Raw genomic sequence first — 12,492 nt, 5'->3', positions numbered from 1 at the left:
GATCCGTGTTTACATTTTACCGCTTTGGGAATTACCGCGAGTCAACGAGCTCTCGCTTCTTCGTCCATGCACTCTCTTCGCGGACACAAGTCAAGAGAAGCCCTCCACCACGCTTTCCAAATTCTCGAAGACATGGCCTTGGATCCTAGACTTTATCGCAGTCTCACTTCGTCCTTCGAATCCTCTGCATCCGCGCCCTCGCTGCGAGCCTCAGAGCCGGCTACTTGGATGGCTCCCTCGCACGCGGCGGATGACGCTGGCAATGTCAAAGTTGTCGTGCGAGTAAGAGGTTTCGTCAAGAGAGGTAAGACGGCCACGAACATAATGTCAATTCACAACTGCAATATCTAATCCAGACTAGAGCGAGAACGTGGAGCGAAATGTCTTGTCCGCATGGATCCTGGAACACAAACAACAACTCTTCTGGCTCCCAACGACTTCGACCCTGACACTGGTCGTTCCAGTACTCGCAGAGCCTACGAGGACAAGGAATTTACCTTCGACAAATCATTCTGGTCGCATGACGAGGCAGATCCCCATTATGCGCATCAAGAAGATGTTTACAGATCTTTTGGTGAGGAGTTTCTCGATCACAACTTCGATGGCTACCATACCTGCATATTTGCATATGGCCAAACAGGCTCTGGAAAGAGTTATACAATGATGGGCACACCGGAACAGCCTGGCTTGATTCCGCGAACTTGCGAAGAGCTATTTGAGCGAATCCAGCAGGATCCCTCCCCAAACACCAATTATCACGTCCACGTCTCCTACTTCGAGGTGTACAATGAGCACGTCCGTGATCTGCTTGTGCCCCGCATCACTCCACCTATGTATCTAAAGATTCGCGAATCGCAGACCGACGGGGTTTACGTCCAGGGCTTGACCGAAGCGGAGGTAAAGAGCTATGCCGATGTAGAGCGACTCATGAAAATGGGTGATCAAGTGAGAAACAGGATTCACTACAGTTTCAGTACAAATCTGTAACGAGTCATATACTAATCTGTCGGTGCGGTATTAGACTCGCACAACAGCCTCTACTAAAATGAATGACACCTCATCGCGCTCACACGCTGTCTTCACCATCCAACTCAAGCAAATCCAACACTCCCTCCTCTCGGACGAAACAATCGAGCGTTGTGCCCGCATGCGGCTCGTCGATCTTGCTGGTTCAGAACGTGCTAAATCCACAGAAGCCACAGGCCAACGTCTGAAGGAGGGTGGACAGATCAACAAGTCCCTCACAACACTAGGCCGCGTTATTGCCGCGCTCGCCGATCCACGTCGTGCCCCTGGCAAAGGCCACCGCCGGATCAAAGATGTTGTGCCGTACCGCGACTCGGTGCTCACCTGGCTGCTGAAGGACTCACTCGGCGGCAACTCCAAGACAGCGATGGTGGCGTGCATCAGCCCGTCCGACTACGACGAAACGCTCTCCACGCTCCGCTATGCCGACCAAGCTAAGCGCATCCGTACGCGCGCCAGCGTCAATCAAGATTGTCTGTCCTCAGCGCAACGTGACGCGCAAATCCTCGAAATGGCAGAGCAGATCCGATCGCTACAGGTCAGCGTTAATGCCGCATCGCTGCGCAAGCGCGAAGAGGCAACGGAGCTGGAAGACTACCAGAAGCAGGTTGCCAAGATGCAGCGGCTGATGGTGGAGACACGCCAGGTCAGCGAGTGCAAGATCCGCGCCCTGACCAACGAGGTCGAGGAGCTTAGACCTGTCAATGCAGCCCTGAGGGGTGAAATCGAGGCGCTAAGACGCCATTTAGCCCTCGCGTTGGGAGAGCTGAAGAATCCCATTATCATTCCGCCGCCTAGAGATATGGAGGGTTCAGAATTTGGTGATGAGAAGGATGCGGTCGAGAAGGGTCGAGAGGGTGATGAGAAAGAGAACGTAGTTCTTGATGATGGCGATCTCACTGATGAAGAAGATTCAGGCTACGATGACGATGACTTAGCGAAAGAGCTGCATGCGCAAGCGAATGAGTTCTTAAAGGACTTAGGACTGTTCAGGAGAAAGGTCGGAGACGATTACTCCCGCTTTGGTCCCAGAGAGGCTTTGTCAGAAGTCTACATCAACTGAAGTTTGTACAGTCTTGGGCAAGGGATGGATCGGAAATGGGTTCTTGGCGCGAGTTTGGTTGAATGCAAGGATTTGGTTATTATAGCGTGATGACTGCATGAAACGTTAGCGTTGGATTCGTGATCTTTGCCTGGATTGTGCAAATGAGCGAACTTTATAATTATATCGACGCAGGTCCTCCAGTTGAGGTATCTGCAAAAGCGAGACACTTGGTACTCTTCGAATCAGTATAGTAGTATTCGTACGGTAACATGAAATTGTACATGGTATTCAAATATCTCATCCTATCTGCGTGATGGCGGCAGTTGTCCAATCATCCTATCCAGTTCGTGAACTGCACTTCCCGTAGCCTTGCTCTTGAGCACTTCCAGGCTATTTCGGTCTTTGGCCCTAAGAGCTTCTTCTCCAGCTTTCACAACCAAGCCGCACTTGACCCACATCTCAATGCGGTCTGAGACTGGGAGCGTAGTACATTTTGGGATGAAGTTCGATGCCAGTCGTGTGTTACCAGCCGATAATATCTCGTTGAAAAAGGGCTACATGAAGAAAAGGTCAGTGTGTTGAGTGAGGAGGGCAAGCAATATGGAGCAAAACGTACCTCCCACCCGATCGGACTCTTCCTTGTTTTTGCGATCTCCTCCAACTCATTCCAATCCCTCTTTACCACTAGAGCCCTTAGTCGAATCCACCAGTATGTCTTTTCTGTCACCTTGAACTCAGATTGAACTTTTTGCGCCCGCTTCATGTTGCCCAGTTTGATGAGCTTGAACATCGTTTCATTGATTGAGAGGCCGGTGAAACCGGGCCCAAGGTCCTTTTCAAAGGCGTCTTGCATTTTCAGCAGGCGCTGCGTCTCCTCGATTGCTTTGAGCTGGAAGGTGTGGTCCCGAGAATCTTGTAATAATTTTGCGGCGAGTTTGAGCTTGTCAATACGTGAAGGAGTATCATGTTGATTTAAAGCCTCCGAAAGCAAAAGGTTGGATCCATCGAGCCGACGATCATCTTGGTAGTACAAGTCTTTGAGCAGTTCTCGATCTTGATGAAGTGCCGTGGACTCGACGAGCGCAGTTGCCACGGGGCGGCTGTTTATAGTGCGGAAGAAGCTAGCTAATGGGAGTTTCTTCCGTAGATGCAAAAGAACATGGAATATGAGGTCAGTGTCTCCACTCTCGATGGCTTTGTCGAGTGCTATCGTATCCTCTTTCATTCCTAGAAGGAGCGGTACTTGTTTACCAGCCTGAGGCTCATAGTTAAGTAGTTCAGTTGCGAGTCGCGCTCGACCTTCATCGTAAGCCGAGCGGGCGATCTCCTCAAAAGAAACACCCTGCTTGCCGTGAAGCTTCTGGACAATTAGGCGACAGATGCTTTCCTCGTCTTCGGTGGATACCCGAACCTTTTGGCTTGCCCAGCGGACATATATCTTGTCCGTTGGCAAACGGAGGTAGTCAGATATTCGGAGAGCGAGTAGATATTCATGGCGATTAATGAGCCTTTCGATGAGTTTATCAGGGCTAAGGCGTTTAAATTGATCGTAAGATAAAGGAAGTCCTATCTCATAAAAGCGAACTGCATTCAAAACGCGCAACGTCTCACACATGTCGACAAAATCGTCGCTGTTGTAAAGATCTAGAACAGACTTGCCAAAAGAGGCAGCTTTCAGCAGTTGTTTCTGCCAGTGGATATTAAACTCATGGCCAGCCGCTTTGACGCATATATCTACAGCTTCGGCAAGATTTGGGCGGATTAGCTGTATGAGATCATCTGCTTTTGGAGACTTCCTCTCTAGTTGCTCTGCAGCTTCTAATAATACAGGAGCAGGGGAGGTCGATCCCAGCCTGAAAACCTCTTCGGTCACGTCTAACCAGTGTTAGAAGAATCGTTCTGTACAAAGAATTAAACCTACCCGGGACTTTCTGTATGTATTCACAAACGTCGTTGGTGAGCAGTCTTATGCCATCCATATCTGCGATAAGGTGTACCCAGGCGTCGTAATAGAATCTAACAATCAATAAGTCTTGCTTATCTTCCTACAAGCTTCAGGACTTACTTCGTTGCGGCGCCTTTAGGCCCAATAAGATGAACTTCGTCTTCCCATGCCAACGCTACAGCATTGCTCCCACACCATTGCATATCCTTGGGTACTGTTTTCGCCCGAGAGTCATACTCAGAGAGCTTCTCCGTCCAATCACCACTGACTACCCACACTTTACCGTCCTCTGTATAGAATGCCAGGAATTCGCCCTTGGGAGAGACGCTAATATGCCTGAAAGGGCCTGCCGGTAGCTCGCGATCTTCTGCGTCCGTAGCATCGACAACGTATACCGTCTTCCCAATTGCAAGTATTACTTCTACTGATCTCGATAAAGAGTACGCCGGGGGAATGATGGACCATGATACGACAGGATCCGTTGGAGGTATTGCGAGCAGTTTCGGTCGTGGCTCGTCATATCGGCTTACTGAGATTAGATGATTGTTACCTAGCAAAGCAACAAAACCGGAGGACCAGAATCTGCAAGACTGAACACCATACTCTTCCGCACCCTAGATGATAATCAATACGTATGTACGTATGTATGAGAGCATCTGCAGGTACTGACATGGCCTAAGGTAAATGGAACGAAGTCGCCTTGGAGGTCGAAGTAGCACCGAACCGTTCCGTCCTCTGTCACTACTAGAAGCTTTTCATCTTCAGACCACCCCAGACCCTTTATAGACCCTTTATCCCACTATGAAAGTCAGCTCCAACGACATTGTTCCGGAAACCGAGATGCATACATTGATGCGCCGAATCAATTTCCCGGCGCAGCTATAGATATCGATGCTTGATTTCGCCGCCTGTGTGCCTCGGTATGAATGAAGTTTCCCTTCATCCCGGTATATGGCTAGTTTTGTCAGCGTCCAGACACGGTGCTCAACCTAGGATTGAAGCCTACCCACAGCGCCGCTGTATGGTGCTCCAACTACAACGTAGTTCTCCAGCTCCAGATCCTGATCGAAGACAGCGGTATAGAGCTGTACCTTCCGGTAGAAGCGGTCGCCCACTTTCTCCCAGTTGGCCGTGGGTTTCGACATGGTCACCATTCGATTATCATGGCCGCGACCTCTGAGGAGTCGGGCCTGTGATGTTGCAATGAAGCTTAGGGACTTCAATTAAGCGATGGTCCGAGCTCAAGCTTCAGACGTAATTTAATTCCTGCCGCCCTCATCCCTCGACTGCTCCTTTAATATTTCCTTCCATACCTATCTCCAAAATGAGAGATAAGCGAGTAATTTTATTGAGCCTGCATGTCCTCGAACCTCGCAAACAGCATCAATTGATTTGCTCTCAGGTTCCTTGAGCTAATTAGAATCCCTAGGGAGTGTAGACCAGCTGTACAAGTTGCCAGCCGCGAATAAAGAGCTTTATAGTATTACCATAGCCATAAATATTGGAAGAAAACACTAAGAGAGAAATTAATCCGCACTAGTTACTGTCTGCTCCCAGTAGTCCTTTTAAACACACTTCCTAGATCCTCCCAAACCTTGTCCACCATGCCTTCATCCCGATATTTCGTTAGCAGCTTCTCCATCTTCTCCGGCGTGCTCTCTCCGCCCCAACCAAGCGAGCAGACACTGCTACCAGCCTTTCCATGTATCCCTCGAGCCACTGTCATTCCGTCAACCAACCGAACACCTGAAGCATCAGCTCTAGCCGCTGGAGGATACCGCGCACTTGTCGGAAGAAACAGATTCCTCTCCCAACTCTCCTCTATAGGTACTGCGATCCACCTGCTAGCAAGCCATGACCAACTCCTCATGGCAGCTCTGATATCGCCGGCAAAGGTATCAAAAAAAGGTGTTACAACAATGCCGGGAAAGGTCTGAATGAAGCTAACACTGGGGGCCCGTATAGCCAGACTTTCAAGACCAAACTTAGTTAGCGTTGCAAGATGGCCACGGAGTGATAGCAACGAAAGGTTCAGGGCTTAGAAATCTGTCAGATCTATCTTGCCTTCAAGACCACCCGCAGCAATGTCAAAAACGCGGGAAAGCGATTTTGTACGGGTAAGCGGTGGCAGCAGACGGAGAGCGAAGAGCATACGTGCATAATATCCCAATGCGGTGACGAGGTGAAGGTCCTCGGCGGTTACTAGATATGGGATTAAAATTTAAAGATTTTCAACCAGTGATACACATACCACTGCGATTGAAGTCAGGGACCATCGGCGTCAAAAACAAGAGATTAATGACACTCTCTTTGCTCGTAATCTTTTCGCACGCTCTGTCCACCCCACTCATCAAGCTAATAACCCCTTTAATGAAAATATATTGGCCATCAGGATTGGATGTCTTGCATTCAGCAATGATTTTCTCGGCGGCTTCTCGAGAGCGACTAACAATATAGCAGACAGGACGAACAACTTGCCTTGCAAATTATTTCAGTGCTGTTTCGCCAATTCCGCTCGTACCAACAAAGACAGCCACAAGACCTGGTAGCAGGGTAGTGGAAATCAGAGAGTTGGATGAGCGAACAGCTTGTAATGAAGCCACATTTCAGGTAATGAAGATTTTGCTCTTCATATAGAGTAGCCACTCGAAATGTAAATGTAAGAGAGAGTCCTGGCAAAGCAGGGCCGTTTGGACAAGTTAATGCGGACAAAGCAAGGTTCAGGCAGTGGAATTTCACATAAATCATCCATCAATATGAACCATGTGATGACCACATGTTGACCTGAAAATAAGGTCCGAAAATGAGGACTCGTGTGTAGTATTGAATGTGGCTCTAAGACCTCTATATATACACCAGATAGGTGATAAATAGAATGACGACGTAGTCGTCATTCGGTAGTGGAAACAGGTAATTAGACATTCGATGAGACATATGATGGTAAATAGCGGGGTAATGAGACATAGGGTACTAGGTATCAAAAACAGTGATAAGTACGTCATTCTCAGTTCGACACCACAGGATGCACTGGAATGCATCCTTAGAGTAAATCTACAATATATAGTACAGTAGTGCGGCAATTGCCGGAGGTTCATTTCATGTAACTGTCATGTGTACTTCTAACAATAATTAGAAGTGCTCTGCCTCATTCCGGAACGAGTCGTCCTCGTTTGCTTTGATCGTCTTAACTCCGATTTCAATAGAGTTCCGTTCGGGCCACATATTCTGGCACGGAAAAAACTCTAGGATGATACGGAGCTTCTCTGAGAACACACTTCATCTGACTGCACCAATAAATGTACGTACAGTGTGTTCGACAGGCAAGCCGCTTGACGAGCGCGCCTGCGATTGATTGATTAATAAGCAATCAATCGCAACCAGGAATTCTCATCAAGCGCCTGCAATTGATTGATATAAAATCTCACTAACGGAGGGGTGGTTCGTGATAGACTTTTGGTATTAAGGTGTACGATTTTAAATGAGGTGTGCAGTATTAATCTAATTAGATCGCTTGGGAATGCAGCAATTAAATATGCCAAGATTAATAGGTTTAGCGTAGTCTACCACTAGAACGCGTTTTATTAGTTATATTTGCTTACGCCTATCCCCATAGAGTTTTCTTAATTATCTTCTAACCTCTATTACCTTAACTACCTTTAATACTATGCCTCTTAACCCCTTCTAACGAGCCAAATGAAGGCCTAAAACCTCGCCCTTACCCTTACCGTCTTTATTATTATTAAATTTAACACCGTTAACGCGTAATTCCCCTATTCTAATTAACAACGCGCCTAAATTGTAGGGTAGTAAGGTGCCTAAAATACCTACTCTACCTTAACCAACTCTATTAAATACACGATTAGGCAACGCTATAGCTTCTTATATCTTTATAATTAAGTAGGACGAGCTTCGCCATAATTTAAACCTATTAAAAGAACCTTACTATTAAGCCAGGCACAAGCGGCACGTTAATACTAGTTTTACACCCTCACTAATCTATAGGCATGGTGCAGATATTGAGAATAAAGAGGGTAGGCGCTAGTAGGTTTATAAGCTCTACTATACCTCTAAACAATACTAGGAGGGCGTGTATCTATTAAAAAGTACTACTGGAGTAGTAAGGCATATAAGAAAATGGCATAATATTATTATTATACGAGACAGCGAAAACGTTAAATTATCAACGTCTCTACCAGGCAGCCCTTTTAAAGTTGCTATTACCGCAACTTTAAAGTCTACTACTAAATCTAAAGCAGCGAACTCTTAAACACCATTTAATAGCGAGAAATATAATTAGAACTATATAGATTGGATTATTGTTAATAATATAACCTTTTGGCAGGCATGTAGCTTACGGCTTAAAAAGCTACTTACTGCACCTTATTTAGCTGCTACCTTAGCTAGCATTATTAGCGAATAGGTGCTTAAAGCTCTACCTAAGCAATAGCTTACAATCGAAGGCCTTCTAAGGGAGAGTATTAGTAAGGTTAATATTAGTAGCGACCTTTGGACGGGAGGAAATAAGCGCAATTACGTTGGCGTTGTTGCTTACTGGATTAGTAAGTTTAACTTCTATATTAATAAGTTATCGCTTACCTAAATTAGCTGCTAAAGGCAACCTTTCTACCGCCCTTATTAGCCTCCCTTAATTGTTACGGACGCTTTAAGTACGATGTTACGACTACTTGGAGAAGAGACGGAAGAAGCTAGTTGGTTAATTTAGGCACGGTTTAGGATGGAGCCGATAGAACCATGTGACGAGGAATAGTAGCCGAGGTTATATAATGTGCTACGTATTAAACAAGAGGAATAAGAGGAACTTACGTACCTTACGTATAAGACGTACATCACGTATAAGAAGGATTTCATAAGAGTACGGTTGTGTATTTAAGGACCCTTAGTCCCTACCTAGATAGTTCCTTCCTTGTAGTAATTCTTAGAATATAATTAAAGTTAATCTGTTAGGCAACCACTCTACCAGTTGTTATTATATTATGTTAACTTTTATACTTGCATTTCCTATACACCTAGCCCAATAACAGGACCTACCGTAGTTCTTACTATAAGGTTCCGTTACACAATTACTACTTAGTTATAGTATTAATACAAAAAGTCGGACAATATGCCACTAAAAGCAGCCACTATAACGCCATTAACGGCAGCAACTACATTAAGGTTAGGTAACGACACTAGTATAGCAGACACTAACTTACAGCAACCTATAACAGTTGGAAAGTTATAAGAGATAGTTAACTAGTTAACAGAGAATAATGTAATGCTAGAAAATAGGATTAATGGGATAGGCGTAGTAAAGGTTAAATTACTATTAATCAAAAGGTACTTAGGAGAAAGATTAAAGCTTAAAGGATTCCTTATATAAATGCATTTTAAGGTCACGCAAGAGGGAGCTAAGCTGGTAATACCTATGGATTAAATAGTATATATAGGATTGTTTCTATTAGGAAGAGCATTTAAGTAGTTTAAGCCTTACCTTATAGAAATCTAGGCAAATAGAATAACAATAACGAACTAAGAGGTACGGTTTATGTTCTTAAGCTAAAATAGATTTATAGAGCAACTTACACAAATATTTAGAGACCTAAAGGCGACGACTACGGCGGAAAGGAAACTCTAAAACATTATATAATAAACCTTAGCAATTAAGTATATAACGCAGTTCTAGACGTTAGCGATATAAGTAGAGTGGAATAATAGGGCGCTTATAGTATAGTATAAATAGGGACTTAAGGCTAAAGTCTAGGACGTAATTATCCTAATAAAAGATACAGATACCCTAAAGGAACTAATAGATTAGGCGATTAAGATTAATAATTAGATCTACTAAAGGGAATAGGCTAAGAGAGGTTAGGATAGAGTTCTATAGTTATATAAGGCGTAAAGCACATAATAACTAAAGCTAAGTTAGAAACTATAATATGGCGTAGAGCTAATAGACCTAAGTGGTACTAAAGAAGCCTATAAGAGATAGAGTAAGAAACTATAGAAACCTAGAGGATAAGGATTAAGTAATTAAAGGTCTAAGAAGTAGAGGCTAAACTAAGGATCTTAGTAGTAGAAGACGTTTAGGCAGACTCTATAGCAAAAGCAATAGTTTAGAGAGGGAGCTTATATAAATTGCGGGAAACAAGGTTACTTTATAAGGGATTATAAAGATGGCTAGAGATACTATATAATAAAGGGAACTAGACTAATAGTAGACGATATATATGTATAGAGGGATAATAATATGCTATAAGGAATAAAAGAGTGTTTAATTAAAAGTTTTACATTTTATTATAATAACGTATACCGAATTTATAAAGACGCTAAGTATAGTATAAGCTACTAGCTATAGGAGCCAGCACCTATAGGATATAAAGGTACTAACGAACTAGTTTGCAGATTAGATATTAAGGACAATAAGTTTAACGTAGGCGAAATATTCCGTGACGATAAGGTAATAAGAGCGGTTTACTAGGAATATATAGCTATTAGAGATATTATAATAAAAGCAAAGGATAATTCTACTACAAAATAGGGAATATTAGTAGGGATTAAGACCCTACTAAACACGATGTCTATCGCTTCGCAAGACGTAAGAGAAGTAGGATAGCGAATTACTTCGGCACTCGATAAAGGCAAAAGGCTAAAGGCTTAAGATTCTTAAGACGAGATAAGAGATAACTAAGATTCTTAAAATAAGATAAGGTAAGCTTAAGGACCTATAATAGACAAAAACCGATAAAGTAGAGTAGTAGCTTAGTTTAGAGATATATAAATAAGCTTAGGATAGAAGTTCCTATAGGTATAAGATTCTTAAGACAAGATAAGTAAGATTTAAAACTCTTAAGATAAGATAAGAATACTAAGTAAGCCTAGATAGACTAAGGCTAGAGCTAAGCTTAGGTTAAAAGTAAGCTTAGGATTAGAAGATCTAAGGGACTAAGAATTTAAAGTATAAATTAGGACACCCATAGGCAAGAAGTAAGGAGCTTCTTTATAGATTAGAGAATCTATAATATAAACAGCAACTAGACTAGGAGACAGATATATAAACCTAGAAGACTTACTAATAGAACACAGTGTTTAGACTAAAGATTAAAGAGTTAATACTAAGATTAAGAAGTAAGAAGACTTTAAGGATCTATTAGCAAGACAAAAATTAAAGGAAACTATAGAAGAATGTAGACGAAGAATTATCGTATAGCAAGAACAGAAACTAGATAAGAGATCTAGCATATTAGGACGTATAAGGGATAGAGCGCTAGTACGAAGAATTACTAATAGGCCTAGGGCAGGCATACTAAGAGCTAAGTGGCTTACTAAACTAGAAAACGAAGAGGATCTAGGAATCCTAACTAGGTTTAAGGAACGACATACTAAAGGCTATTACGACGCAGCAATAAGAAGATACTTTCTTATAGATAAGCCGTATACACTCCAGTAGCTGTACTAAAAGTAGTATAGGTAGAGGCATAACAATAAGTAGGAAGATTTCTATATATAGTTAGATAAAAAAGTTATTTAGGACTAACGTACTTTATAAGCGAGTCGCGTATATAAGGGAGTCGCGCACTGCAAAACCCCACCAAAATCGCGATTTTTTGACCCTAGTAAAATCAACCAATTCTTAATAATAATTAATGCAAATTTAATAGCGGCCTATTAATGTAATAACTAACTTATATTAGAAGTATTAGAAATCTTATATAAGCGGAAGTAGGTTAAATAGAAAAAGTGAGGTAATTCCGCCCCCACTTTCTTATTTAACCTACTTCCGCTTATATAAGATTTCCAATACTTCCAATATAAGTTAGTTATTACATTAATAGGCCGCTATTAAATTTGCATTAATTATTATTAAGAATTGGTTGATTTTACTAGGGTCAAAAAATCGCGATTTTGGTGGGGTTTGCAGTGCGCGACTCCCTTATATACGCGACTCGCTTATAAAGTACGTTACCTAATTATAGAAAAGGCTATAACTTATATTAAGGGAGCCTTAATTATAACGTTAAAGGATCTAGAGGAGCGTTTAGAGGACTAGAGAAGTGAAAGACGTATCTTAGTACCTATAAATAAAGTTATAACGTTTAGATTAGCATAATAGAGGTTTAAACTTAAGGATAAAGACGAGCTAAGAGTTGACCTAAAGTACCTAGTATACTATACGTTATTATAGATTGCGTATATGGACAATATATACGAGATATACAAGAATCTAAAAGAAAAGAATTAAAAATACCCTATAAGGATGTACTAAATAACGGATAAGTAATAGTATAGGAATGCCAAATATATACATAGATAGCATCTAGTAGAAGTTTAAGAGGAAGGAGATTTAATACTTTAACTAGAAAGATTCCTTACAGAAGAATACTTAGACGGATAATAGTAGTAGGAATGCCTAGAGAATACGTGTCTATAGTATATTAAAGANAAAAAGCAAANNANGNATTAGCTAAAANNNNANNNA

At 42.5% G+C, this 12,492-nt stretch overlaps 3 protein-coding genes across 3 annotated transcripts; 1 reads left to right on the top strand and 2 right to left on the bottom strand.

Moving 5' to 3' along the window:
• Positions 1 to 185: 185 nt before the first annotated feature.
• Positions 186 to 2,398, top strand: K441DRAFT_643794 (kinesin-domain-containing protein). The gene is made up of 3 exons (XM_067646737.1): positions 186 to 304; positions 362 to 945; positions 1,022 to 2,398. The coding sequence occupies exons 1-3, from the start codon at positions 229 to 231 to the stop codon at positions 2,087 to 2,089; spliced, it is 1,728 nt and encodes a 575-aa protein (XP_067499711.1). The 5' UTR covers positions 186 to 228; the 3' UTR covers positions 2,090 to 2,398.
• K441DRAFT_643790 (vacuolar protein-like protein sorting vps16) lies at positions 2,229 to 5,197 on the bottom strand. Its single transcript, XM_067646736.1, has 7 exons — positions 5,023 to 5,197; positions 4,865 to 4,971; positions 4,687 to 4,815; positions 4,137 to 4,630; positions 3,993 to 4,087; positions 2,688 to 3,946; positions 2,229 to 2,625 (listed from the first exon to the last, which is right to left on the bottom strand). The coding sequence occupies exons 1-7, from the start codon at positions 5,168 to 5,170 to the stop codon at positions 2,374 to 2,376; spliced, it is 2,484 nt and encodes an 827-aa protein (XP_067499710.1). The 5' UTR covers positions 5,171 to 5,197; the 3' UTR covers positions 2,229 to 2,373.
• Positions 5,198 to 5,546: 349 nt separating this feature from the next.
• On the bottom strand, positions 5,547 to 6,794 carry K441DRAFT_707925 (uncharacterized protein; the record flags this gene model as incomplete). The annotated part of the gene is made up of 5 exons (XM_067653747.1): positions 5,547 to 6,053; positions 6,090 to 6,218; positions 6,268 to 6,489; positions 6,538 to 6,603; positions 6,779 to 6,794. The coding sequence occupies 5 exons, from the start codon at positions 6,792 to 6,794 to the stop codon at positions 5,557 to 5,559; spliced, it is 930 nt and encodes a 309-aa protein (XP_067499709.1). The 3' UTR covers positions 5,547 to 5,556.
• Between the last annotated feature and the right edge of the window lie 5,698 nt (positions 6,795 to 12,492).

Source organism: Cenococcum geophilum, assembly GCF_001692895.1.
Source record: "Cenococcum geophilum 1.58 unplaced genomic scaffold K441scaffold_49, whole genome shotgun sequence".
Lineage (NCBI taxonomy): Eukaryota > Fungi > Ascomycota > Dothideomycetes > Gloniales > Gloniaceae > Cenococcum > Cenococcum geophilum.
Note: the sequence above shows the minus strand (reverse complement) of the source record. Positions and strands in the feature narration are given on the sequence as shown.

What these genes read in the sequence shown, in the direction of transcription:
- K441DRAFT_643794 (XM_067646737.1), top strand. Translation starts at nt 229, where the DNA reads ATGGCTCCCTCGCACGCGGCGGATGACGCTGGCAATGTCAAAGTTGTC. An exon ending in AAGAGGTTTCGTCAAGAGAG is followed by an intron (nt 305 to 361) that starts GTAAGACGGCCA and finishes AATCCAGACTAG; the next exon opens with AGCGAGAACGTGGAGCGAAA. An exon ending in TCATGAAAATGGGTGATCAA is followed by an intron (nt 946 to 1,021) that starts GTGAGAAACAGG and finishes GTGCGGTATTAG; the next exon opens with ACTCGCACAACAGCCTCTAC.
- K441DRAFT_643790 (XM_067646736.1), bottom strand. Translation starts at nt 5,170, where the DNA reads ATGGTGACCATGTCGAAACCCACGGCCAACTGGGAGAAAGTGGGCGAC. An exon ending in CCTAAAGGCGCCGCAACGAA is followed by an intron (nt 4,088 to 4,136) that starts GTAAGTCCTGAA and finishes ATTGATTGTTAG; the next exon opens with ATTCTATTACGACGCCTGGG. An exon ending in AGAGTCCGATCGGGTGGGAG is followed by an intron (nt 2,626 to 2,687) that starts GTACGTTTTGCT and finishes TTCTTCATGTAG; the next exon opens with CCCTTTTTCAACGAGATATT.